Source organism: Strix uralensis, chromosome Z (assembly GCF_047716275.1).
Source record: "Strix uralensis isolate ZFMK-TIS-50842 chromosome Z, bStrUra1, whole genome shotgun sequence".
Lineage (NCBI taxonomy): Eukaryota > Metazoa > Chordata > Aves > Strigiformes > Strigidae > Strix > Strix uralensis.
Genome location: NC_134012.1, coordinates 99,888,785 through 99,915,254, shown reverse-complemented (window position 1 = coordinate 99,915,254; position 26,470 = coordinate 99,888,785). Strand labels below are relative to the sequence as shown.

The window sequence follows — 26,470 nt, the reverse complement described above, 5'->3', positions numbered from 1 at the left end:
TTTATCTCCGGGACTTGGTCCCTATCAGGTGCTTCTCAGGCAGCTAAAAATACCCAGGAGTGAGCAGGGAGTGGTGCGGGTATGGCGAAACCCTCTTTCTGGGAGGCAGAAGGGATGCCTTTGAAGTTCAACTCTGAGATAAGCAGGTTTTTCAGCAAAGTCGATGGCCTAAAAAAGAGCTGGTTCAGGATAAATCTGCTCTCTGCAGCATCTGGCAGCCTAGGTGGCTGCAGTGCTCCTGCAGTGCTCCTGCTCTGCACCTGCAGCTTGGTCCTGAACAGGAGAGACCTAATGGTAGCTCCAGAAAGGATGTTTTTTATGTATAGATATGAAATATAACTGATGAAAAGAAACCCATCTGCATTTAGGTAACTCCATAGTTTCAACATGCATGTCTATCTTGCATAAATAAAACGTATATAATTGTATAAATAAGTGCCTTTTAATATTTATATATAGTCTATGTTATTTCTGTCTGTATCCATAATTGGCTACACTTAAAACTGTAAAATCTAAATACATCTGGAACAGCACATTAGTGGCTCCTGCATTTAATGCAGCCACTTTTTCCAGTTAAGGGGGGTGGGCAGGAGATGCTTGTCCCTGTGTCCAGAACCCTTCTGGCGTGTTTTGGCTTGGTTTTATGAAATCAAAGGCTGTTTCAGAGCAGCATAAAGAAATATTCCTCATCTGTCTCAGTTTTCCTCCTTACTGTTTGCTGCTCCTATTTCCTCTGTCACTTTTCACGTAAAGGTCTGTGTAAAGACCTGATGGATGATCCAGATCTTCCCTTGACGTTGCATAGTTGTTCTGTGGTTTCTAGACTTTGTCCCATCTAATTTTAAATATTTCCTAACACTTTTATTCCGACTCCTCTCTTTTTCTAACCTAAATAATCCAGTCATCCATTTTTTGTTAAAAATTATATATGTGTGGTGTTATTGCTGTGCTGCCGTGGGAAGCAGGGATGGAGGGTCCACCAGCCTGTGCCTTTCCCATCCCTGTCGGACAGGCAGGAGAGAGGGGGATGAACCCCATCTGCTGTGGTCCTCAGTCCTCAAATATAACAACTTCACTTTTTGTTTCCTTTGGTTTTCAAGAATTTTGCTTTGTGGCAAACTTGTTGTGCTGGAAAAGTACAAAATAGATGATATTTACAGCCATGGTGCTTTCCTCAAATGCCCTGATGTTTTTTTAAAAGCTTTGGGGATTCTGGCTGTTAGCAGAGAGGGACCTAAACATACCATGAAAAAAAAGAGTCTTTATGGCAATTGTAATCATGAGAGTATCAGAAGTTACGTTATATTGTCATATGCTGCTATGCAGCTATATGTACTTACAAAATAATAAAACAAAACCAAATTATTTTTTCTTTTTCCTGATCTTGGCAATATATCAGTAAAACTGCAGGCGCTGGGTAGGAAGCTAAGCTCAAACCCTCCTTGTAAGTGCTGATTTGTCAAAAGTAGCCGATTTCCTTACTGCACAGGTAGCGCTGTGAGGGGTTTTTTTTAGTCATTGCAGTTGTTTTAGGATTTTTCCGTTCTCTGCCCGATCCTGCCAAAGCAATGTCTTGGGCAACACCTGATATCTTGATGTACCATGGCCAAATCCTTTCAAGGGCAGGTTCATGTAGGACTTGCACCTTGATTTCGGAGTAAATAGGATGCACAAGGAGCATCATCCATGAGATTAGTGGCACAGGAGGTTGGATGCATGGAAGGGGGCACACAGAATCCTTTGGCTGTAGTAGGACAGATATGTGGGTCTGAAGTCCCAACCCTGTGTGCCACTGGGGTTAATGCATCCTGTGTTTGGGATCCAAGTGACCCCACCCCAAGCCTGCTGAGAGGCAGAAGTTTCTTAAGAATTATTTTATTATTATTTTAATATTTTAAAATTATAACTTTGTTATCATGATTATGTTAAATGAAATGAAACAGAACCTCTTGCTTGTTGTCTCAGGTGGCAGTTTGTAAAACTATTTGGTCACCAGAAATTGCATTTAAAAAGTAACGCTGGTGCCTGAGCAATTAATGTAACTTAAATGCAAAAATACTTGTTAACCTTTTTCCCTGTAAGAGCTCTTCTGGCTGTTGGAGCAGAATCAGCATTTGGGTGTTTTTCACTGAGAACAAAATTTTAGCGTGCTTGTCAAGAATATACATGAAAATAAAATAGCACATGCTCCCAGAACTGGTGGGTGGACTTTGTTTCTCAAATATTCCTGTAGCTCATGTGGACTAGAGGAAGCCCTCAAGGAAGGTTCCTCCAAAACCTCCCTGCATCTCCTTTGCATGCCTGCCCATGACTTTTTGGTCCGTTTTCTCCCCGTCCAGGTTCCCAAAGGTACTGACCAGAACTGGGCACAGAAGTTGTACGACCGGCACGCCAGCAGCCAGCACTTCCAGAAGCCCCGCATGTCCAACACCTCCTTCGTCATCCTGCACTTCGCCGATAAGGTCTCTGGCCGCGTGTTGCGTGTGCTGGGATTTGAATGCAGAAGTGGGAAATGCGTGGAGGATGGGAAAAAAAAAAAAAAAAAAGAGCCTCCAGAAGGAAAATTAGTTTGTAGCACCGGTGAGCTGCTTTTTGATGATAGGCATGCCTGGTTGGCAGTAATCTCGGTTTGTTGTCGAATCTAGATCAGCTTGGAGGACTTCACATCCAAACTATTGTGCTAAGCTTTAAATAGTTGAGCTTTCTAGAGGGGAGAAAATCCTCTTTCTCAAAGCGGCAGCAAAATGAGTTTCTGTAGGGCCAGCTTGACTGAAAATGTATTGGAAAAGGGAATTATTTTTGAAGAGCATGAGCTGCGAGCATCAGCAAGGCACGGTGGGGAGATGTGCTGGGAAGTGACCCGGGGCTGATCCCACCCTTCTGAGGGAGAAGATACCAGCTGAGGGACTCTAAATCTCAGTGTCTGGTGCTGAAGGGTCTTGTCCATGGGCTCCAGCCTCACCAAAACCCTGATGTGACAGGCACCGCTCACAGCAAATAAGAATCTTAAAAGCTTGCAGTTATCCAAAACACATGTTTGTTTAGAAATGAAAATGTGAGACCAACCTGGCGACGTGTTGGAGGAGCCAGATGACACACAGGTGCTGTGATCCTGTACAGGTGCTTCTCTTAACCAGGTCTGGCCTGGATGCGAGTGGCACTTTTCATGACAAAGGTTGATACTCGCTGGTCCCAAGACATGTGATTTTGCAGATGTATCCTTCACAATATCTCTTTGCAAGTTTTTCCCTCCTTTTTTTTTTTATTGTTATTTTGGTTTTTTGTCAGTTATTTCAGCCAAATTCAAATGTAAAAAATAAAATTTTCTTCTGTCCTCTCTACATTCTTCCTTTGCATCACAACCCTCAGCAATTTCAAAAACAAGAGACCTACAAGAGCCATAGCCACGGCATCTTGTGGGGTTTATTGATTAGCTCACAAGGAGTTCAGGAGTGAACAAAAGAGCATGTAGATGTACTGATGGTCTCTGCATTTTTACCCCTGGTTTCCATGGAAGTGCGGCTGGGTCCCATACAGAGCAGTTTAATGACTAAGAAACAGTTTGTGTTTGCAGTAGTGATTTTGCTTTCATTCAGATTCACTTTCTTTGATTAAGAAGTGACCTTCAAACTCCAGTTGCTCCCCCCCTTCTCTCTCTCAGGTTTTTCAGGCAGTAGGGGAGTGGTGGGACACAGCATCTTGTCCCTGTGTGGTTGGACTTTACCTTCTTCCTTTGTGTCCTGCTAGGTGGAATACCAGAGCGAGGGATTTCTGGAGAAGAACAGGGACACCGTGTATGAGGAACAGATCAACATCCTGAAAGCCAGCAAGGTAAAAGCAGCGAGTCGGGAGATAATCAGCACTGCTGCTTTCCAAAATGTGAGCTTCGTGCTTGTGTTCCTGTGCTGTGCTGTGCTGCAGCAGGTCCTGTATGCGAAAGTGGTTGGAGGCAGCTATGTGAACAGCAGCAAGATAGGCAAATAAATAGGGTGTGGAGGAGGGAATTAAGAGGGGAGAGGAGGGATGAGGCTGCTGGGTGGTGTGGTTGCATCCAGGTGTGGATGTGCATAGTCCTCTGCTCTCCTCTCCCCTGGTGTCGGCGTCCTGTTGAGGTGCATCAGAAAAATCTCTTCCAGACCTGCTGATCCTCTTCTTTTTTGGTCACTGAGAGCAGAAGTCAGGAAGTCCCCAGTTATGGGACAGCATAAATCCAACTTAATTCTTGCTTGGAACTCCCCACACAGCACCTGGCACCAAATATGTTCTCAAAAGTGTGTAGAGTCACAGGTGATCCTGGGATTAAGAGCCACTGCCAGCAGTGTGGTTTTTAGAGTGTGGGTGGTGTTGCTGACCCTACCACCCTTCTGTCTGAAAATGGCTGTTCCCCGTAGCTGTAGTCCATCATACTTGGCCCCGTGACTTTTAATTAATAATTAGTATGCAAAAAATAGGGTTAATATACAATGCTGGAAATCTAACGTGAACTCTGAGACATTCCAGCTGCTGTAGAGCTATTTTACACTGCTGCCAATACGTAACTTTAATAAATTAACACACATAGATGACCACACTTGCTGTCACTCCTGTATTACAAGATTTTGTGCCACGTACCTTTCCTCTCACGAGTCTTGTACAAACAACTTGTTGACGCCTCACTGCATCAAGTGCCAACAGAGACGTATTGACTGACCTCGAATACCAAGTCTCCTGGTAAAGAGCTTTTTGGCACCTAGAGTTTAAAGTCTCTGTTAGTCCCGAGGGCTGGGAACTTGGTGGGCTGTTGGAAGCAGAAAAGCAGTAGCTGTGAGGCTCTGCAGGCTTTGGTGTGGGTTGTGCCTGCAGTAAATGAACGCTTGGCAAGTGGGCTTCAAGTTGGAGAATTTACAGTTGCGTGTCTGAACTGAGCAGCTTTTACACTGATTTCCAGTACTGCACTTTCCTTCTCCATGAGCGCTTGGGTGCACCGTCTACACTTGGGTGGGTTGGGTTAAAAGTGTCAATAACAGACACATCTAAGGAATGACAAGTCCCTGTTGTTTAAACCCAGACCAAGAGTTCCTCCCTGCAACCTTGAGTCTTTCATTGTCAGTTAATGAGTTGAGACTTTAAACGACCTTAACCCTTCTGGAGCAGCTCTCTTACAAAGAAGTTAGTATGAAAATCCAGCCCTGCAAAGTCCAACACACCATGCAGCAGCCAAAAATTGAAACTGCATGACTCTGGGCCAGCATTGTTTCCACCAGACTTTGTGTGCAGTGTAGGGAAGGAATATATCTGCTTTTCTCCAAACCATTTCAAAGCCTCCCCCAGCATGGACCAGCTTGTTAACTTGCATTTATTTTTTTTCCATTACAAATTTTGAATCACACCTACATGTTGCAAGCAGATGTGTTTGGTATCCAGATTTCTCCTCTTTGTGCCACCTTCCCTTGGGTTTATGGTTTGGTGTGACCTTCCAAATGCCACCCTACATAAGGAATGTGATGAGGGGAGAGGGAGGAAGTATTATTTTTAGGAGCATATCAAGCAGTAGTTTGCTCCTGGCAAAGTTAAGAGAGATGAGAATGGGAAATTAATTGAGCGTTGTCAGTGGCTTGCTCTGTGTCTCAGCAATGAATCCATATGAAGATGGCAAGATGTGAAATTTTCTCAATTCATGGGGGTAGTTGCAAGTCTAATAACTGTGAAACTGGGCTTTAATAACACCCAGATCAAGAGCTCTGTGTGTTCGGGAAGCTCATAGCCTTCCCAGGGTAAAAACTGGGCATAATTAGAGCTTATTAGAAACATCAGGTAACCTGCAGGAATAATTGATGCTGTAAGATGAATTATTTAGCCAGTGCTGAAGCTGCTGTTGAAGGTAGTGCTGCAGAACTGGCTGTGTCTGATAGGGATTTCTGTTATACTTCTCCCCATAGGTGCAGAGGAGGAATGTAACTCACTGGAGTAGTGTGTTGTAGAGTGGTGGAGATGATGCCACCTGCAACTCATTTGAAAAAAGGCTGAAATGGGTTTATTAACAGCATCTCCTCTTCTTCTCTTTCTCCTAGATAGGGACTACAATATAGTATCAGAGCAGGCTGAGCTTTGATTTAATACAAAAAAACCCCACCAAACCCTGCTCCTTGCAACTGGTTTGCTTGACCTAAAAAGCCATTAATGTGTATGCCTCAGAACCAAAGATCTGGATTTAGCTGGCCTGCAAATTAATGCTCCTTGGGATCAGAGGTTAGGACCTTGTGAATTCACCATGGTGGCTCTGTAGGTGACACCAAAATCTGCATTTGTGATCCAGCTTAAAACACTCTCAAATGCACTTGGCTCTGAGATTCTTTGTGTGACAGTTTGATGAACTTCAGCATTTGAGCCACTTCCTTAATGACGTGGAAGTGGTGGCTGTCATCAGCCCGTGCCAATGCCGTGCTGTCCTGGGAGGAAGAGCAGTGCTTCCCTCAGCAGGAGCGTCCTCACTCTCTTCCTGCAAAGCCTCCAAACATGATGTTCTGCTCTTGCTTTCCCTAACTCTGTTGGCCAGCAGATGCAGTTATTGTGATTTTTTTTTTTTTTTTGAATCTTGCCTGCCCTGTGCCCTCCAGGGATATAAACAAATAATAATTTTTTTCTTTTGCTATAAAAAGCAACCTGGTTTCTCTGAACCAAAAAGAGCAGCAGTGGCAGTGCTGAGCCTGCTGCTCAGATGTGCTAATTTGACTAAAATGCAAATTTGTGCTGCAAAAGGCTGGGCCGGGAGGACTTTGTCCTGTACTCAGGATCAGGCCTGCATACAGTATTCACCACATTCTTCTTCATATTCCCACTAAAGGGATACACAGGGCAAGGGGGAACACTCAGTTTAACACGGCAAGGACTTAAACACCTCTCTGTCAGCAAGTGCATTGCTGATGAAGCGCTCCCACCAAGGCAGAGCTGCGTTCTGCTAATTAGAATGCAATTACTGCCATCAACAAGAGGGTGAAAGAGACTTTATAAGGCAGTTAATTAGTTTTGTTAGCACTGGTCAGCTAAAACAGTCGAAAGTTGATGTTCTTTGGATTAAGGAAACAGATTTGAATACTGATTGAAAGCGTGGGGGGATGCTGTTAAGATATCATATTCCAGTCCTCTATAATTACGAGTAGTGCCCCAGCAGTTTGTTACGGAGGCTTCCAAATAAGCAACCCACCACCAATTTAAAAAAATAAATAGATTTATTTTTTTCATAAAACCACCAGTCAGCTCTCCGTAGATTACAGATCCGGATGTCCACAAGAGGAGAACAGAATAACTTTCTGGGGTTTAACAATAACCTGAAACACTTTACAAAGCCCCACTCCACGGGGGTTTAACGACAACCCCAAACGAAAACTTCACTTCCTGGGGTTTAACGGGAACCCAAAACGTAAAACAAAGCCTCACACCCCAGGGGTTTAACAACAACCCCAAACGAAAACTTCACTTCGTGGGTTTAACGAGAACCCAAAACGTAAAACAAAGCTTCACAGCCTAGGGGTTTAACGACAACCCCAAATGAAAACTTCACTTCGTGGGTTTAACGAGAACCCAAATCATAAAACAAAGCTTCACAGCCTAGGGGTTTAATGACAACCCCAAACGAAAACAAAACTTCACTACCTAGGGTTTAACGACAACCCAAAACGCTCTATCACTCACCTAGAAAGTGAGGGCTCTCAACCTCGAGGACCTGCTCAGGGCAGCGTCCCGACCCAAAGTACCTCGAGGAGTTTCCTTGGGCAGCGTCCTGACCCAAGGGGAGAGTCCTGACCGCAGCGTGCAGCTCCAGGGGACGAGCTCAAAATGGCTCCCCCAAGGGACTCCGTTTATACCCAGACCGAATCTGACCTGTAGTCAGTAGCGGCTCCCATTGGTCAAAGGTCTCAGCTACCGCGAGACCCTGAAAACAAAGACAGCCAAAAGCTGCCACGTTTCAACAACCAGGAAGCTCTGTTTTCACTGGGCAGATGCACCTGCCACAATCCACCCCGTGACTACAGTCATGATTCGGCTGGTTTCCTTGGAGTGGTGGTGCAGTCACCTCTTGCCTCCAAGGTTAAAAGGGAGCGCGGTCTGGTGAGTCTCCATGCTCATTATGGATTGTCATCCCTAGGTAATTATACAGTCAAAATTGAAAAGGCTGATTAACCATTCTAACAAAACAAACAATCAATGCCCAATATAACAACACCAAGTCCAATCATATTCTTCTGAGGGCTGTCAATTTCACAAGACTCCTTCACCACCCTGTTGTCATCAGGATCTTGATTGTCCATATGGATCCCCACAGCCAGGCAAGATGTCAACATCATCCATTCCTCCGAGGTCCTAATAAAAAAACCAAAACTAGGCCTCGGATCAAAACCCGGGCATCGAGTTAAAAATCAGGGATTATCCATTGGACACTAATTCGGTGGGTTTCCTCACCTTTATCTAAAGCCTCCCAGGCATATAAACCCCTAGATTTTACCAGGACCATAGGCACAATGCCAACTAAGAGCAACTTCACCATGACAGGCTGGCATACATATCGCTCAACCATGCCATTGGCTTGAGGGTAATATATGGTGTATTAAACACCCACTCAATACCTTCCCCTCGTGCCCAGTCTTGCACCACTGCAGCTGTAAAATGTGACCCATTATCACTCTGAATACATTCAGAAATGGGCAAAATGCCAAACCATCCTTTTAAAACTTGGACTGTTTGGCCTCCAGTAGCTACATTAACAGCTGTAGCCATAGTTAGTCCCGATACCACCCCTACTCCCACCAAGATGTACCTTCTTCCATGAGATGGCTTTAAAGGACCAACATAATCAACTTGCCAGGTGCTCCAAAGTGCCTTACCTTCTTTAATATGTTGGGCTGGTGCTTGATTTGGATGGTTAATCTTAAGCCTCACTTGACATTGTGGACAAGCCATAAGAATTGCTTCACACATCTTCATTGGCACAGGCCATCCCCAGGACTGACACCCATAACAGAGATCTATTTTCCCTGAGTGACCTCACTTAATATGTAGCCACTCAACCAGCCGATCCCAATCTCCTTTGTCACTATTAACTACCCTAATTTGGGCCAAATGATCTACTTGTTGATTCCGTTTTGCAGCAGGGGTTCCATCTCTTACATGGCCCTTTACCCACTCTGTATACCGCTGTTCAGCCTCCTTAAATGAAGTGGAAGAAAATAACAAAGGTCTAACTGGTCCTTGTGGTCCCTTCTGAAACACACCACAATAAGAGGCATGTTCTGCAAATCCCCACTCCACTCTCAACGGGTCCTGTGGATGTAAGGGCCCCAACTTCTGATAAGTTTTAAGTTCATCCTTTAAAACATTCAGGGCCTCTGTATGCTGTAACGTCCAGTCCCATGCTCTATCTTTCCGCAGCAAATCATATAAAGGGCAGGCAATTACCGAAGACCCTGGTATATGCTTCCTGTGAAAATCCCCGCTAAACAGACCAGATTTATTGTGACTTACTTAGTATTCAAGTTCCTCAGCCTAATGCAAATTTGAAGATCCTGCCCCGTAAAAAAACCCAAACATTAACTCCATTTGCCAGCTCGCCTGTTCTCCCATTTATGAAGTGGAAACGTTGCTGCTGGCTTGCCAGAAATCCCAGACTTCAGGGATCTGAGGAGCTAAACGTGGTGCTTTCAGGGCTGCAGAATAGCCGTCCTGCTGTCACCTTGCTCATTCACACTGAAATGCAGGTAATCAGTGAGGAAGTGCTGGTGTCTCTTAATTGTTCAGAAAAGCAAGGGTGCATCTGGGGCTGTGGTGGGAGTGGACTGCTGCCTGTCCTCGTGTGGAGACCCTGTTCCTGGGGCATGCGCTGTGCCGGCAGCATCCTTGCTGTGGTCAGGACTGGATGAGTACCTTGAAACAAAGCCTGGGAGCAAGAGTCACCTCACGTTCAGGAGGTTTTCTGCCTTGGACAACACTTCAGCAATCCTTGCAGCTAGCCATTCTCTTTTTTTCTTTGCTTGTTCGATTTGATGTGCATGTTTCAAGTTTGATGAACTACAAAATGGAATGGCCAGTGGTCCTGCTCTGACGTGGTTTATGTGGGCAGCATTTCTTGCTTTCACTTTAACGCTCTTTTTCTCCCTCCTGGTTTAAGATGGGTTAAAAATGACCAGGGCAATGTGTCTTGGGTGGGTTCATTTGGCAAAGAGCAGGGCCAGAGGTGCTCAGGTGTTGTTTTTTGTTTTAGTATCAAATGGTAGCAAGCTTATTCCAAGATGAGAAGGATGCTGCACCCACCACTTCCATGACAAAGGGAACATCCAAAATCAGCGTCCGTTCTGCCAGACCAGTAATCAAAGCTGCTAGTAAGGAGCACAAGAAAACAGTGGGGCACCAGGTAACGTATGATATGAGTGAGTTGGCTGGGGAGACGTTTTTACAGTTAAGATCTTAGTTCTTCAGTTTGAAGCAGAGATAAATAAGAAGTGGTTGCAGGGGGAAAAGTGAGGAGACTATTCTGTGACCCATGTTGTAGGATGGGAATGTCTTGGCTGTTGCATTTTGGACACCTTCTAGCAGTGTCTCTGGAAGAGCAGGCTCAAGTAGTCTTGACTGGAAGCAGTTGAGACATGGCCTAAGGAAGGGTGGAGACCACTCTGGGATTCACTGGACTGTATCCCAATTTTCTATGGTGCTCATAAATTGAAACAACTTGAGAAAAAAAGCTTTTTTCCCCCTGTGTAGACAGTCAAGCAGCACAACACAGGCCCTGAGAGGTTGTGCTATCTCCCCCGCTGGAGATTTTTCAAGACCCAACTGGGTAAAGTCCTGACCAAATACCTGTTGCTCTTGTACCTCATTGAGCTGGAGGGCTTCCAGCTCAATGTCAAAGACACCCACCAGTGTCTTCTCTGAATTGCTCCTGCATGTGCGGGGCTCATGGGGAGGTTCAGGCTGGCACCACAGGTGGCTTGCAGTGCCTGCCAACTTGGGTTGCACGGTACAGCACCTTCAGCCCTCCTCAAAACAAGTGGTTTTGTCTTTCAGTTCCGCAACTCGCTGCGTTTGCTCATGGAGACTCTGAACGCCACCACCCCGCACTACGTGCGCTGCATCAAGCCGAATGACGAGAAGCTCCCTTTTAAGTAAGTGGGCTTTCATATGAGCAAATGTGTTCAGCATTATAGCTGCAGGGTGTGCTTTGGACTTTTCTTCTTGCTGAAGAGATTGCCCCTCTTGTGATGCTGTTCCTGTAACTGGAAGGTCTCCATAGTTTGCTGGAGTCACTTCTCTTGGGTTTCATTATGTGGTTTTTGTGCCCATGAAATCACAGAATCACAGAATCATTCAGGTTGGAAAAGACCCTTGGGATCATCGAGTCCAACCATCAGCCCTATTCTACAAAGTTCTCCCCTACACCACATCCCCCAACAGCTCATCCAAACGACCCTTAAACACATCCAGGGGTGGGGACTCCACCCCCTCCCTGGGCAGCCTATTCCACTCTCTGACCACTCTTTCTGGGGAACATTTTCTCCTCATGTCCAGTCTGAACCTCCCCTGTTGCAGTTTAAAGCCGTTCCCTCTTGTTCTGTCACTAATCACCTGTGAGAAGAGACCAGCACCAACCTCTCTACAACGTCCTTTCAGGGAGCTGTAGAGAGTGATGAGGTCTCTCCTTAGCCTTTTCTTCTTCAAACTAATGAAGACTAATGCAGGTTCTAATAATTCATAGATATCCCTTGCTAATACTGAGGATCCTTGCTTTGCAATAGTAGAGTCGTCGTACAATTTAATCTTAAAATCACTTTGGTTTAAACAGCTATAGTACTAAACAGTGAAAAGTAGCAGAGAAATAAATGAAAAAGTGGAGATAAGTAGTGTGCTTGCAAAATGTCTTGTAAAATGAACAAAAATGTCTTGCTGCTTCCAAAATAAGTGCGGAAAAAGTAAAGACGTGACTTGTATCAACTTTAGGCAGGTTTCCAAGTGAGTGAACAGCTGAAGCAAAAAGCCAGTCTTGATCTTCCTCTGTAGTTCAGAGATGTATCTCAAGCTGCGAACATTGCAGGCAAATAGCTGTTAGCCTTGTTTGACCTCTTGATAATGTATTTGTACCCAATTTTGTTCCCTGTAACTCCAAAAAAGCTTCACCATTAGTATGCAGGGACCTCACAGATCTCATTGTGATGTCTTCTAAAGGCCCTGGCGTAAACTTGAGGTGGTGACATTTAAGAAAGTGAGGTTGTAATTGTAACCCATAAGCAGGGAGGCATTGCCCTCCAGCTGATCCAGCGCAGTCCCGGTGAGCATGGTGCCACCTCGGAGTGCAGAGATGGCTCCAACAGTGTCCTGCAAAGGACAGAGCATCCGCAAACAGGCTCACCCTTGGTTGTGATATGCTGGTGGATATGTATCCACCAGGAAGCTTCCCTGGCTTGACTCTTCCCCCCTTGCGAACAGCAAAGTGAAGGGTATTAATGGTTAGAAGACAGTCAGGAACTGGCTTATATTTAACTGATTCATTAGATGATTAGTTAACAGCTCTGGAGAAGGCTGTGCTAGCTGTCTGTGCTGGGAGGGCAGTTTCTGTGGTCTGCTGTATCTATTTTGTGTACCATTTTGTAGGTCCTGGAGATGCTTAGGGCCTCAATCTCTTGTTGCCTATTGCAGAGGTTGTCCATTTAAATGAAATTCAGGATTGCACTTTTTGTTTGATTGATTTCTTTAGATAAAGCACAAAAGTATTTTCTACCTTTCTGTAGTGGAAGCGTGGTAGATGCTCTGCGTGGTGAAATGGCTTCACCTTTCCAAAGAGTGTGTCCAAGACTCCATGTCCCTACTTGGCTCTACGTTCAGCCCATCCATCTTCACTTCTTTGCCTTTAACTTTGCAATTCAGTTTTTCACGTGATGCTTAGGATACAGTTAATATCATTGTATAAATGTGGTTGTGAAGGTGCAGTAATTATCTAAATGAACTCAGTTATACTTCTAAGATGTTACGGGTAGCAAATGCCAGGAGGATAATTCTGCTTGTGTCTGCTTGCAGTCTGAGTGATGACTCGGTCTGATGTGATGCTTCCCATCTGGCAAACGTCAGAGTTGTCAAAGCTTGGGATTTTGGGAACAAAGGAGAAACAAAAAATAGACACATGGATGGTTCTGAAGGAGCAGCGTGCAGGTGTCTGTCTGCAGCCAGCAACATTGCAGGAGTCACCATGGGCTGGAAATGACAGGAGGGTGCTTTGGGTTGGGGTGGTGGTGTTGCATCCCCATCTACAAGCCAGAAGGCACTGGTTGAGGTGTCTTATACTGGGGGTTCTTCTCTGCAAGAGATTATCTTCCTCCTCACCCATCACGGATTGCTTCATTGAAATTGTGATCTGAGAGTCTCGGTCAGTGTTGATCTTGCTGCCACCAGCTTGAGGCATTTTTGTCCTGAGCATGGCTCAAATAAAGTCTGCTTCTGTGTAAAACTCAGGTCTGGAGAATACGGGGATGGCTGTAAAGGAGTCTGCATTTCAGAGACACTTGTGCTGAAAAATGCACAGTGCCAGGAGGCATTAGTGAAATGAAACATCAGTGTCACTGCTCTGGGTTAGTGTTGAAGTGGTATCTTGTAGCATGCAGAACACTCGGTGTTATGTTTGTTGTTCAGTGAAAAAACATGGACCTTTTTCAACATTTTTCAGCTCACAAAAACACTCAATTTTTGCTAAAATGAGATGTTTAGCCTGGTGAAAAGAAGGGACCTAATAGCATCTTTCCAGTACTTACAGGAGCTACCAAGAGGACGAAGCCATGCTCTTCACAGCAGTGTGTGGTGGAAGGACAGGAGTCAATGGCCACAAGTTGACATGAGAGGTTCAGACTGGAGATAAGGAAACATTTTATTATTTTTCTCCATGAGGACAGTCTATCAGTGGAGCAGCCTGCCCAGAGAGGTAGTGCAACCTCCATCTTCAGAGGTTTTCAGCCCTTGGCTGGATAAAGCCCTGAGCTATGGGTCCGCCATCGTAGCTGTCCCAACTTTTGAACGTATGAGTTTGGACTACAGACCTCCTGAGGTCTCCTGCAACCTGTGTTACTCTCATTCCTACTTTACAACTTGGTGCAAATGTAAGTTTTGTTTCTTAGGGAGGTGAGGGGTGTCAGACATCCAGCCTGGAGGAAGCATTGGCACCATGCAGTGATATTTGCTGCATCTGACTGGAGGCTGTGTCTGAGGTTGATCCCTCATGGAGAAGACTTCAAAGGGAGAGGTGCAAGGGGAATGTCTGACTTCAGCTTGTAGCTTTGACAATTTTCCTTCCAAATTCCATTTCAGGCAATGTTTGTGATCTCTTACTTGGGTTTCCAGGCCAAAAGCAACTTGCCAACTGATTCTGTTTGCCACACGCAAGGAAAAGGAGTTCATAATAATGTGTATTGTCCCACTTTTAAGCTCTATTTCAGCCTCAGCCCGTAGTTGGAGTGATTGCTAGAGAGGGTCCTGGCTTTCCACGTGGATAAATGATGGCAGCCGCTCTGGTTATGCATTTCACCCCCACTGATCAGGGCTTGGCAGCGTTGCAGAAAGTTCCCCTCATGTACAACGTAGATTGCCCTGGGATCTTCCAGGGCTGAAGCCTCCCCATCCATCTACCAGTCCTGTTTATTATTTATTGTTATGGAAATTTTACGCTTGTGGATTCTTCCTCAAAGCAAGTGACAGCCGAGACTGATTTTCTGCCATGCATCCTGTTTACAGTATTGTAGTGAATAACTTGATGTAGATTTGACAGATCCAGGGAATTGAAAAATGCACAGAGTAGCAGGGAACTCTTTCTTATGCTGCTTTTGCACAGCAGAGGCCAAGCAGAATTATTCATGCAGGTGTAAATACTTCGGGCTTTCAGGAAGGGACAAGCAGGTACCTGAGAAGCTTTTGTTCCTCACCCTTGTTCTGGAAACCTAACACAGCTATGGACATCTACATCTCACGAGTCCAAGCTTGATCCAGCAATCTCTTCCAGAGTCCAGCATCTTGAGCTGGAGAGCTGGGACCTCTTTGTCAGCGTGGAAGGAGGGAGGAGTGATGGGGGATGCTGGTACTTGGACTCACTCTATGCAAAGATAGCCTGATCTGAAAATGGGTTCATGCCAGGAACCAGAGAGACCACAGCCCAAATACTCAGCTGGAAGTTGGCATTAAGTTTTTCAGCACAAATTGCTGATGGATATGAGATGCCAGTGTAAGGAGTAATGCCAGCTGAAAAGAGGAGGGCAGACAGCTCAGAGCAGATACGCCTTGAATTTTCACATGGCGCCTACCAAAGCCCTTAGTCTGGAACATAAGCACCACTGTTCTTGGTAAATATAACGTTCTGCAAACCTCTGGGACCTGTTAATTACTTGGTTTTGGTATGGAATTTAATATCTCAGATTTATTTTGCTGTTGAATTTGATTTTTTCCTGGAAATATATTGTTGCCCTTATAGCTGCAAAAGTAATACTCTCTGGTTCATTAGGCAGCTTGTGGTGGGGCAGCCTCTTCCCTTCTTTATGGTAATTGTGTTGCTTCACATAGCTGGGTAGATTATGGCTGTAGAGACTAAATGCAACAGATTGTCATTTTGTCCCAGGAGTACCACTTGGCATTGATAGTAGGGCAATAGCAAGGTCTGTTGCACTTGAAAAGCACAATGTCTTGTGACATGGAGAGAAAACGTGTGACATCTGTGCAGCCTGTTCCCAAAGCGAGGCATGGGGGTTTTGGTTATAGTGAGGTTTGTGAGGGAATGGCTGTGGACAAAAGCTATCCACGGATGTATGGTTTTCTTCATTCTCACTAATGACGAGAGCAGAGCTTTTTTCTACAAATCAGAAGCTAATTCCTGTCCCCAAAAGAGTCACTATCAGGTGGGTTGAAGATGTGGGTTTCTTCTCACTGTGTTAATCTCTATCCTAAATATAATTGCAGATTTGATCCGAAGAGAGTGGTGCAGCAGCTGAGAGCTTGTGGAGTGCTGGAGACCATCCGCATCAGTGCTGCTGGCTTCCCGTCCAGGTACCGAGCTGGGAATTCAGTGTGGAGTTGTGCTGCTGTTGTGCTTTACTCAGCAAGTTCATTATCTGGGGCAAGGAAGAGAGAAGAAAACATTAGTGTTTTCAGGACAAATGGGGTTTCTTTAGGTTGGTTTATATCCAGGATAGATCTTCCCCTTTTCATAATTTTTTTCATTTTCCAAAAACCTCATTAGGTCCTGGGTTCCTCAAATCTGAGAGATTTGTTATCAAGCAATGAGCTGCAAAGTGATGCTGCCAGAGGGTGTGTTGAGTTGTGTCCAGCGTTTCAGCTGGTGCTTTCAGTTTGGTCCTGAGAGTTTGATGTGATGAAATCTCTGAAGATGCGCTGGTGCGTGGCAGGTAAAGGAATCCAGCTTTGATCCCATACAGAGGTGGACAGCAAGTAGCAAAATAACAGCTCTAAATCCTCTACACCCATCTTGCCTGGAAGCCAGCATTGCCCTAGAGGACTTCTTCCCTGCTTGCCTGAAGGTCCCCATGCAAAACCTCCTTGCACTATACAGTTTACTTTCCTTTCTTTTTTTTTTTTTTTTTTTTCCGTGCAATAGTAATTTCAGACAAAAATGTTTTGATTATACTTGCAGAGGAAGAAAATAAAGGTTGTAAATTATTATTGCAGACTTTCACACCACACATCCAAAGAATACTAAGCTTCAAACTCTACCATCTTAAAAAAGAAAGGTTATGGGTGGTATGGCTCTTGCTGATTGTGATACAAAAATCAGAAGAGGTTTTTAGGGCCTAGTAAGTCAGAAAACAAACTATAAATAAGACTTGAAGATGACAAGGGCAAATAATTCTAAAAATGCATCAATTGCATGGTAGTGCCAAGCAGCTTTGTGATAATGTGAGCATAGCCATCAGCGTTTTTACATGGAACAAAGAAGTTATAAATACACTCAGTAAAGAGTCAGCTAAGCGTGACGCTGAGCGCCATGAGAAACTCCCTGTCCTGGTTTTTGGGGTGGAGTGTGCTGCCTTACCAGTGACTCTTTTATCTCCTGCAAACTCTGACAATTGATGGCAGCTTCTGCATGTTGACATGAGGTGGCTCTGCTGCACTTAGCCCACTTAAAGCCTCTGTTGGCCAGTGACCTCCATGGGCTGGCAAAAACTGGTGATCGGGATCTCCCTGTCTGTCTGATCTCAGCTCCTTAAAAAGAAAGAAAAGGAAAAGGAAAAAAAAAAGAAAAGTTTCACGGTAACCAGTTTGTCTCTTTCCTCTGCCAGTGTGGGAAGGGTGGCAGAGAGCTGAATGGAGATTTGGGTGGTCCTCTGCGGGGGTCTGGCCTTGTTAGAAGACCCAGCACCACCTTTGGCTTCCATCTCTGAAGTCTTCAAGGCAGTTGTGGAAGTAACTAATGAAAAGTTGCTCCTAAATTACATGATCTCTAAGGCGTGGAGGGAAATTGAACACCAACAACTTCTTTGTTAAAGCAGCTGCAGGGTCAGATCTGTCCATCCTCTGGAAGTGAAAGTCCTGAAGCAGTGAAACAGCTGGGGTTCCATTTGGAAAAGGCCATGGAAAGGCAGTTTTATGCTTCTTAAGCAAGTGGTCATGTTCCCCAGGGCAGGGGGGGCTCCTAGCTCTGCAGTTGTGGGTCCCGTGGGAGGCTTGGGGAGCTCTGTCCGTGGGTTTTGCCACTGGTCTTAACATAGCTGCAGGGATACCCTGTTTCTCTCCACTCATAGTTTTCCTGCACACTTGTAGCATTTTTCCATCTCTGCTCACTTAACTCTGCAGTTTAGACCCTATGGCACTAAAATTGGCATATAATTAGTAACTGGGGAGGGGGAGCAAAGGGGAGAAACCACTGCAGCACCTGGAGACCAGCCAAGATCTATTTATGGCAAATAATTGACGGGTGCAAAGACCTATTCTGAAAAACTCTGCTTGCATGCTTTTGGTTATGAGGACTTTTTCCCAGGATGCTAAGAATACAGAACTCTTCCATCACTGCAACTTGTCAGCTTTTGTTCTTTCTCCAGGGGAAAAAAGGGGTGCAAATAGCTATTTCAGCCTTTCACAGTGATCATCTCCAGTTCAGTGTTTAGAATGCTTCAAGGACAGATTTTTGTTTATTTTAATGTTTCAAGAAGATAATTACATACAGGAACAATTCTGTGCAAAATAAAATACTCAGTTTGGGTTCTTGTAGTTCTTTACTCTCCTTGGTCAGAAAATTGCAGTCTTGAAAATCCAGACCCAGGAATTGGGCAACATCATTGAAAGACTGTGAATAACCTGTATATTTGAATTGGCTTTATAAACCAGCTTGGCAAAAGCTGCTTCTACGGTTCTGATTTTGTGGGAATTGTAATAGACGTTTTAGTTCTTTCTGCATTTTTACATCCATGCGATCTGTCTCAGTTTTCATCACAGTGAGCATTGATTATTCCTCTGTAGTTCCTTATATTTTGAGACAAGTCTGATTATAATGGTTGATAAAGGATAAAACCAAAAAAGGAGGGTCATTGTTTTAAATTTAAACCCTGTTCAAAGGCTATAAATTTAAACTACTTAATAATGGAAAGCTTGATCTGTTTGAGTTTTGCTTCACTTGGGTGTAAGAAATTTACCTTTAGAGCAACAGGGAATATTCAAAATGTTTTATCTCGAGAAGTTTTATTATAGAAAGAGAAGAAAATATTTATTTTCATCCTGTAATATTTACATCTGAATATTTTCCAGCATACTGCCACAAGAGTACTGTTACCACCTGGACTGGGAGCACAGGGAGTTGTAAAGGTTCTGAGATCCCCTCAGGTTAAATTAAGATGAAATGACACCAAATGACTGGTTAAAATGTTTTAATTGTGGTAGAAACAACTTAAACTTGGAAAAGGATAATAAGCAATGCAGTCTCTTGTAAATCTATAAGAAAGAAAAGGAAGGAAAGGAAAGAAAAAGAAAGGAGAGAAAAATAGTCAGACAAATCTGTATCACCACCCCTGGATCCAGCGTTGTCTCAGGTCCGATAATCTTGGGTGGTGGGTGCACACCCAGCAAAGTTTCTGTCGTCTTTTAAGTTCATCTTATCAGCTGATTTGCATACTAGATGAGGAGAGGCAGGTATTCCACCAAGTCACTTCCATGAGAGATGAGGAAAAAGGAGGAGCAGGGGTTCTGCGCATGTGTGGAGTGGGAATGGGGTGCACCAACCCCCTTGTCCAATTGAGTCAGTGGTTATGCTCGCCCTGCCACCTTTGTTTTTTCCTAATTTCCCACAGATTTTTGCTGACTTCCTGCTTCTTGAACGATCATCTGGCTTCGGGGGCAGAAATGTTCACCTCTTATCAGGTCTTATCACCTCTTCAATGGCGACGTGGCGAAGTCATTAGCAAGGCCTGCATGGTGTCTGGCTTACAAAATAGAGCCACAAAGTATCGGGCTTACACGATGGAGCCAGTGATTCGCAATCCTTATGCTTGATGAGAAACATTTGATTTCACTCAGTCCACATTTTCCCCCTTTGAGGTTTAATTAAGCAGTTTGTCATACAACCACAAGGAAGTGGGGGCGTCCATCCTTCGGTACCCTCCCGCTTCCTTGGGTGACCGACCTTAGACTGATCACAAAGGCCACAGCCTGTCCTTGAGGTTTTCTGTGTCAATGCATGTTGAGGCATTAATTCCTTCAGTTCCTTACAAGTACCTTCTGAGAGTGATGTGACTTTAGGTCAGAAATGTCTGGATAAAGCCACCTTCTGCCGTTATTTCACACTTCTCCATCACAGTTACTTTATGGGTTGAAGAATTTAATGTTTTCAGACTTTGATATTTTTTTTTTATCTGGTTCCTTTAAGAAATAAAGAAGTTTTAATATCATTTTAAGTGTTCTTTAACCCATGTAAGTCATGATATATTCCCACTGAAAGATGAAGCCTCGCACTCCCCCCTTTGGGTACCCCTGGCTTTATTTTATCATTTCCATGGTACTCTGCAGTCTGCCGCTATCTCGAGTAAATTGAAAATGTATCATTTGGTTTGAAATGTTACACAGAAGTTAAGAAATGTATTTGTTAGTATGTGCATAAATGACCGTGATGAATGAACTGTCTTAAATGTGTAGATAGTAAATCTATCATCAACTTCCATGTGTAAAGCATGGAAGATGTCTCTGTACTATAAAACTATTAATCTTTTTTATAGAAACTGACTACATAAAGATTAGTCTATAGAGAATTAATTGGTGCAGATCTCCATTAATTACAAAATACTCTTTCAAACAAGTTTTTAACTTGCTTTTTGTCAAAACTCTATATTTTGCTTCTTGCTGGTTCTGGTGGTTTCCATTCAGTGGTCACCCACTGTGCCATCACTCTGAATAACGTTGTCATGACAGTCTCTCTGAAATACTCTCACTGTAGTTGTTATGTATGAAATTTATTGCTTAAGTATTCTTGGCATTTAGCTGCTTCCTCTGGTTGCTGGAGCTCACTGTCAGATGCAGCATCTTTGTATCAATTCAGTATGAAATCACAGCTGCTAAACTCTATAAACATTAAACATTCATAATTGAAAAGTATCATGGGCATCCTTGGATATATATATATTTTTTTTTTTTTTTTTTTTATAATATGCCTTTAGCTGTCTTGCAGTCATTTCAGGAAAACAAAACCTATAAATGACTTTGGCTACCAGCAGTTCTGTTTGCCGACTCCCAACACAGGTGTCATATGTAAATAGAGGGGGGATTTTCCTTCATTCTGCTCTTTGAAGATATTCCAGATAATTTCAAGCCATGCCAGCCTGCATGTTTTAGAGCTAACTGAAAGGCAAATCTGTTCTGCTTCCAGTAAACAAGGCAAGAGAAATTTCCTCCCTGGACCACAGTTTCTAAAATAATTCCATGTCAAATCTTGGCTCAGATATTCAACCTGCCTGTCCCCAAATGGGCTTTGGCTCCTATAGAAAGATCAATATAGTCCAGCTCCTTAGTGCTTAAAAAATTGATCCCTTCAGAGGACGGTACCACATGGTGCTGGCAGGATTTCTTACACGAAGCCAGTTTTGCTCAGCACATGGTGCTGGCACGGTCTTGGGTGATAGAGGGCAATTAATTTATTTACCCTTAATGGAAAGATTTTGCATTCAGTAATTTTAGGCCACCAAAATAAACCATGTGATGGTTAAGTCACAACAGCTTCAAGCTCTTATCACAATCCTTTCAGCTCTTCATTCAGTACTGCTGAAACAACATTGCTGTAATCACCCTAAAACAATAGGTTGGAGATATTTTGGGCAGCTGCTGACTGCTTGGAGAGATGCTTTACAGAGGCTTCCTCAGGAATCAGAATTTCACCCCCAGTTTCTTACCCAAAACCTCCCTTTAATTGGGAGGTTGCAGTAAATCCAGCTGGCTCTGAAGCACGAGGGCTGCTCTTGGGTTTGTATCCTCGTGATTTCGGGCAGGAGCAGCCCCTTTGCTTTGCACCCGGTTGTAGTTTTGTGTAAAGCATCCAAATCTCGTTCTTTAAACCACAGATCCAAGGCTTAATTTGTGGCATGTGTTATGGCTTATTCCCTCTAATTCCTGTAGATGACAAAGAAATTGTTGGGTTGACCAAGTCTCCATCTCGTGGATGAGACCTCGAGCGTCCTTGCTGCTCAAGCCCGAGGAGTGTTTTTTACACAGGCATAAGTTATTTTCCTGTGTCCTTCCATTCCTTTTATTGCCCCTTTCCTTTAGTGACTGTGCTGACTTCAAAGCAAGATTTTGATGTTCGAGGTCAGTTGTGCTTGATCTCAGCCCTGAGATTTTTTTTTTTTTTCCCTGGGGAAGTTTGAGTAGTATCTATCCAGTTCTTCATGCCTCCTTCCTTTATCTCAGTTGTGCAGGTACCAAAATCCTCCTGGTAACAGCTCTTTGCCTACACCGCTTGTCTGGATCTTACAACTTGATAATTATAAGGAACTGTATTTATTTAGTGGCCCTTGGAAGTTTCCAGCTCCTAGCAGTGAGGCGTGCCCATGCTGTGTGTTTGGTGGCAGCATCCTGAAAACCCAAGATCTGTGTTTAATTTAATACCTGTCAATGAGTTGAACTGAGATATAACCTTCCCATAATCTCTCCTGACCTTCTAGATTGTGGGGTAACACAGCTCATCTTTTGTCTTGTGCTAGGAATTCCTTTGTGGTCTAGCAGGAGGGAAATAATTTTTCTCACTTTTCCTTTTCTATGCTGAAGATGCAGCTGTTGAACCTAAAAAAAAAAGATATATGTGTGCAGAAGAATAAAAAAAATGTGTGTGCAGCAGAGCATTGCGCTTCAGTATTTCTGCACCTGAGAGATCTCCCTTGTAGGGTTGGGAGATCATGTTTGTTTCTCTCGAAGCACATAGTTGTAAGGTAATTTTATACTGCTTTGAACCTGAAGTGGTTTAACCAGGCGTGTTACATTAAACCCAAGGGCTTTAATTGTTCCCTTCTCTGGGGGGGGATCCTGTAACAGCACCTATGAACCCCTGCAGCTTTCTTTTGCTTGTGAACTGGGAGTGCAAATATTCTGGTGAAACTTGCGATGGACTAGCTGAGCCCTGGCATGGCAGAGCTTTTGTCTTCGTATTCTGTGGACAATAATGCAAGCAGTGTAATCTCAGGGCTGTCATCTCCTGATAAATCAGCGAGGATGGTGAGAGCGGCCTCGCTGCAGCAAGGGTGAAGTGGTGTTGTGCCATGGAGGTGCGGCGTTTGGCTGTGAACCTCTGAGAGATGTGGGTAGGGGACTACAGATTCTACCAGCCCAGCAAAACACCCCGACAGCAATCAGTGAGCGTATTCCCTGCCGCTTTCAATGTCTCATGTGAGACTTACTCCTAAAAAGTGGGTTATGTTATTTATATTAAAGATCGACTCAAATGGAAACAAGTGGACAACGAGTTTTTACCACCTTGTGAAATGAGAACACCAGCCTCTGAAGAGAGACCCTCTATGTAGTGACTTATGATCTATTTTTAAGGAACTTCTGCAGGTATCTGACTCTTGTTTGAAAGCAGCTGTGGGATCTGCACCTCTGTCTCAGTGCAGGAAGATGATGGATATTGGTGCTTTCTGCCCAGCTTGGACCCGTGCCCTCAGTTACGCATGTTGCCTCTTCACCATCTGCTCTTTGCTGGAGGAGCCTGGGTGGCACCTGCAGGGTGATTTCTTCCTCCAAATAGCAGCAGTTAATAATATCAGCCCCTAAACTGACTCTGGCAGGTTAATGGGAATACTCCCTCCTCTTTTCTCCCTGGCTTGAGTAATACCTGAGTTAGGCAGGAGGTCTCCAGCATCGTGCGCTTGGCTGCGTGCCTTGGGCACTCCGTGCTCTGCTTCTCTGATTGGGTTTGATTTGGAGCTGCGTAAAACCTCAGGGGTGCTTACAATGAAAACGGGTTTTATTTGCACAAAGCAGAAGGATTAAGGTGCGGGTACGGAATGGGAAATGTGGTTATAAAATGAAGACATTTAGCAAGCAAGGAGTAAGCAAGTTTATGCTTCAGCCCTGTGTGACACGAGCCCAGAGTCTTGCCTAATCTTTGTGTTCAGTTTTGCAGTACCTCACAGCAGAGAGAGCTCCCCATAGCAGATATCGCATTCTTTTTTAGTGATGATCCAATACTTTTGGTCATTTGAGGGTGGGTAGCCTTGACTGTCTAGCCCCAGGGCTATCCCATGCAGACAGGGATGAAATCATCACTAAATCTGGCTGATCCAGAACTACTTGGAGCCATCTGAGCATGGGATCTCATCACAATTTTCTTCTTGCTTCTGTCTCCAGGAGCCTCCAATCTTACCTTTTTGCTTCAGGTGCAATGCCTTTCCCATTTTTGCCAAAAACTTTACAAAAACTTTACAAAAAGTGTCCTGGATGAAATGTGTCCTTGTAGGAATTGCGTGGCACTTCCCAATCCTTAGCAGTCATTTTTTTCTTTTGCTTTTTCTTCCTCCATTCTCATTGTAAATATTTTCATCTACTATGCTCTTTTAGAGTATTGCTTTTAATCAAACTGGCTTTCCTCCACTGTTGCATTTTCTGGATTGATATGAAACTGTTGGTCACGTATTTTGAAATATGTACTGTATTTCTGATATGCTTATCTTACCAAATATCCCAGCCTTCAAGAAGTTTTATTAGAGATGAAGTATTTCATAGAGACAGCAGTCTTGAACATGGGAAGTGCTCCTGGAGGTGGTGTGACGTCTCACCCAGCCCCACCACTGCAAACGGGCCGGGTGTAAGGCCCCGTCACAAGCATCGCTCTGGCCCTTTGCAATTTATTCTGCCTTTTCCCCCCCTCCTCTCTTAATCTCTGGAAGTGGAAAAATAGGAAGAATTGGGTGTAATAACACAAAAATAAAGGCATGCGTGGGGCTGCTGGGCGGAGAAGAAGATGTTTCTGCATGGCTGCTCTTCATACAGTGTATGGTCATCTTGTCTGACAGAACACCCATGTGAGTGGGTATCAGGCTCACAGATGGTTTTGTTGAGTGAGGGCAGAAATCAAAATCTCTGCAGTTCTCTCCCATCTTCCTTTGACGTTTGTTATGCATATTTTTTTTTAAATAATGATGGCTGTACTTAACGTTGTTGGAAATGCCTAGTATTTCAATTAAAAACTCAGGTTTTGAGGGGTCCATAACTCACTGTGTTAATTTGGAGAAGGCTGAAACTCGGCAGATGCTGAACCAATTTCAGGATCCAGCCTTCAGTCCCTACATCTAACAGCTGTGGCAGGAGATGATATTTCCTAGCAGGAAGATACAGTGCTCTAATTCCTTCAATTAGTGTTGCGTGTTTGGAAACTTCACTGCTAGTGACAGTGAGGCATATTCCAGGTGGCTGCTTTGTCTTCTCAGAGTCCAAAGATTTTGTGTTTGTCCTTGGAACCCCTCCTCACAACTCCCACAACTCCTCCCAGGTTCCCCTTTTTACATACGTTATCGCAGAGGCTCACCACCATCACTAATTGGCCTTGGCCAGAGGTGGGTCTGCCTTGGAGCTGGGGGAGCTTCCAGAAGCTTCTCACAGGGGCCACTGCTGTAGCCCCCTTCCTTGCTACCAAAACACCCACCATTCACTCAAACAAGGACATCTCTCAGTATACAGGTTTCATATTTTGACTTGTCTGTAACACTTTATTTTAAGGAAATAATGCCCAGCAGGCTAATCCTGTGTATGCTTTGTTTTCAGATGGTCCTACCACGACTTTTTCAATAGGTATCGTGTTCTTATGAAAAAGAGAGACCTCTCTAAGAACGACAAGAAGCAGATCTGTCAGACCCTGTTGGAAGACCTCATTAAGGTGAGCTGGGATCAGATCTTTGGCATTGATTTTTTACAGCATGGAAGCTTGTGGCTTTGATATAACCTGAATTGATTTTCCTGCTCCTACTTCACCTGCTGCTTGTGCAGGTGCTTCTGCAGCCTAGGCAGCCTGGGGCTTCTTCCAGAATGAGATAGGCTCACAAGGAGATAGCGAGAGCAAACGTGACATGGGATCTCTTGATTGCAGTCAAGCTGGACATACCATTTCAGTGCTGGCAAAGTCCAGAGTTTGCTATCACCGGCTGTACATGAACAACTGGCCACCTTTAGAAAATTTGTCCCCCTAATCCCTCCTTCTGGTTTCAGCTAGCCATAGCTGGAGCATATTTTAGAGGTCCAGCTTTGGACAACATCATGAACCGCAGCCAATCATTAAAAGCCTCTTTGCACAAATGAGTAAGAGAAAAGTGCAATAAATGCCCTATCTTGTGTGTGGGTGACTTTTAATAGCCACCAATATGTAGCAGAAGCATCCTGTAGATTGGGACTTTTTTCCCTTAAGCAAATAAGAAGTCTTTGCCACCTCTCCTCACCAAAACCTTAGTACTCGTGTATTATTTTTAAATCACAAGAGCGCACACAAAGGTTTCTTCCTGTTGCTTTGCTGTTGAGCAGCCCAGAATGTCCACAGCACCTTAGGCACATTTTAATTTTTGATCTCTGGTTTTGTCATGGAATTTTGAGGAATTTACTTAATCGGGTTCCTCTCTGCAGAAGCTGTTCTCCTTGTGCACCAAGTGTTTCCATTAGCTACAGGGCCATTTTCAGTGCATGTATGACTTTGCAGATGTAAACCTTAATCCTTTTGAGAAAGAAGTCTTTTCTTTAAGTCCTCTGGCATTGCATTGCTCTATTTAACATTAAAAAAAAAAAAAAAAAAACAAAAACAAACCACAAAAAACCCCTCACAAAACTCAAAAAACATTAAAAATTTAGGTAAATGTATAGAACTTAAGACTGAATCCTAGTGCTGCATTCTTCAATGGGTATAGAGAAGCCCAAGTACTTTGGGGTGAGTAATATCTTTATCACCCAGTTAAGAAGAGATGCGAGTTGAGCTGATAAATTTGATTCAAAGTGGGGTTTTTTAATCTGTATT

The 26,470-nt window shown here is 44.0% G+C and overlaps 1 protein-coding gene across 1 annotated transcript in view; it reads left to right on the top strand.

Annotated features, from left to right (window-relative positions):
- The window catches only part of MYO5B (myosin VB), a 166,715-nt gene that overhangs the window by 84,083 nt on the left and 56,162 nt on the right, over window positions 1-26,470 (top strand). The window contains exons 13-18 of the mRNA XM_074855854.1: window positions 2,340-2,462; window positions 3,748-3,831; window positions 10,235-10,384; window positions 11,035-11,132; window positions 15,952-16,038; window positions 25,237-25,348. Coding sequence (XP_074711955.1) covers window positions 2,340-2,462; window positions 3,748-3,831; window positions 10,235-10,384; window positions 11,035-11,132; window positions 15,952-16,038; window positions 25,237-25,348 — 654 coding nt within the window. The remainder of the gene's footprint in view (window positions 1-2,339; window positions 2,463-3,747; window positions 3,832-10,234; window positions 10,385-11,034; window positions 11,133-15,951; window positions 16,039-25,236; window positions 25,349-26,470) is intronic.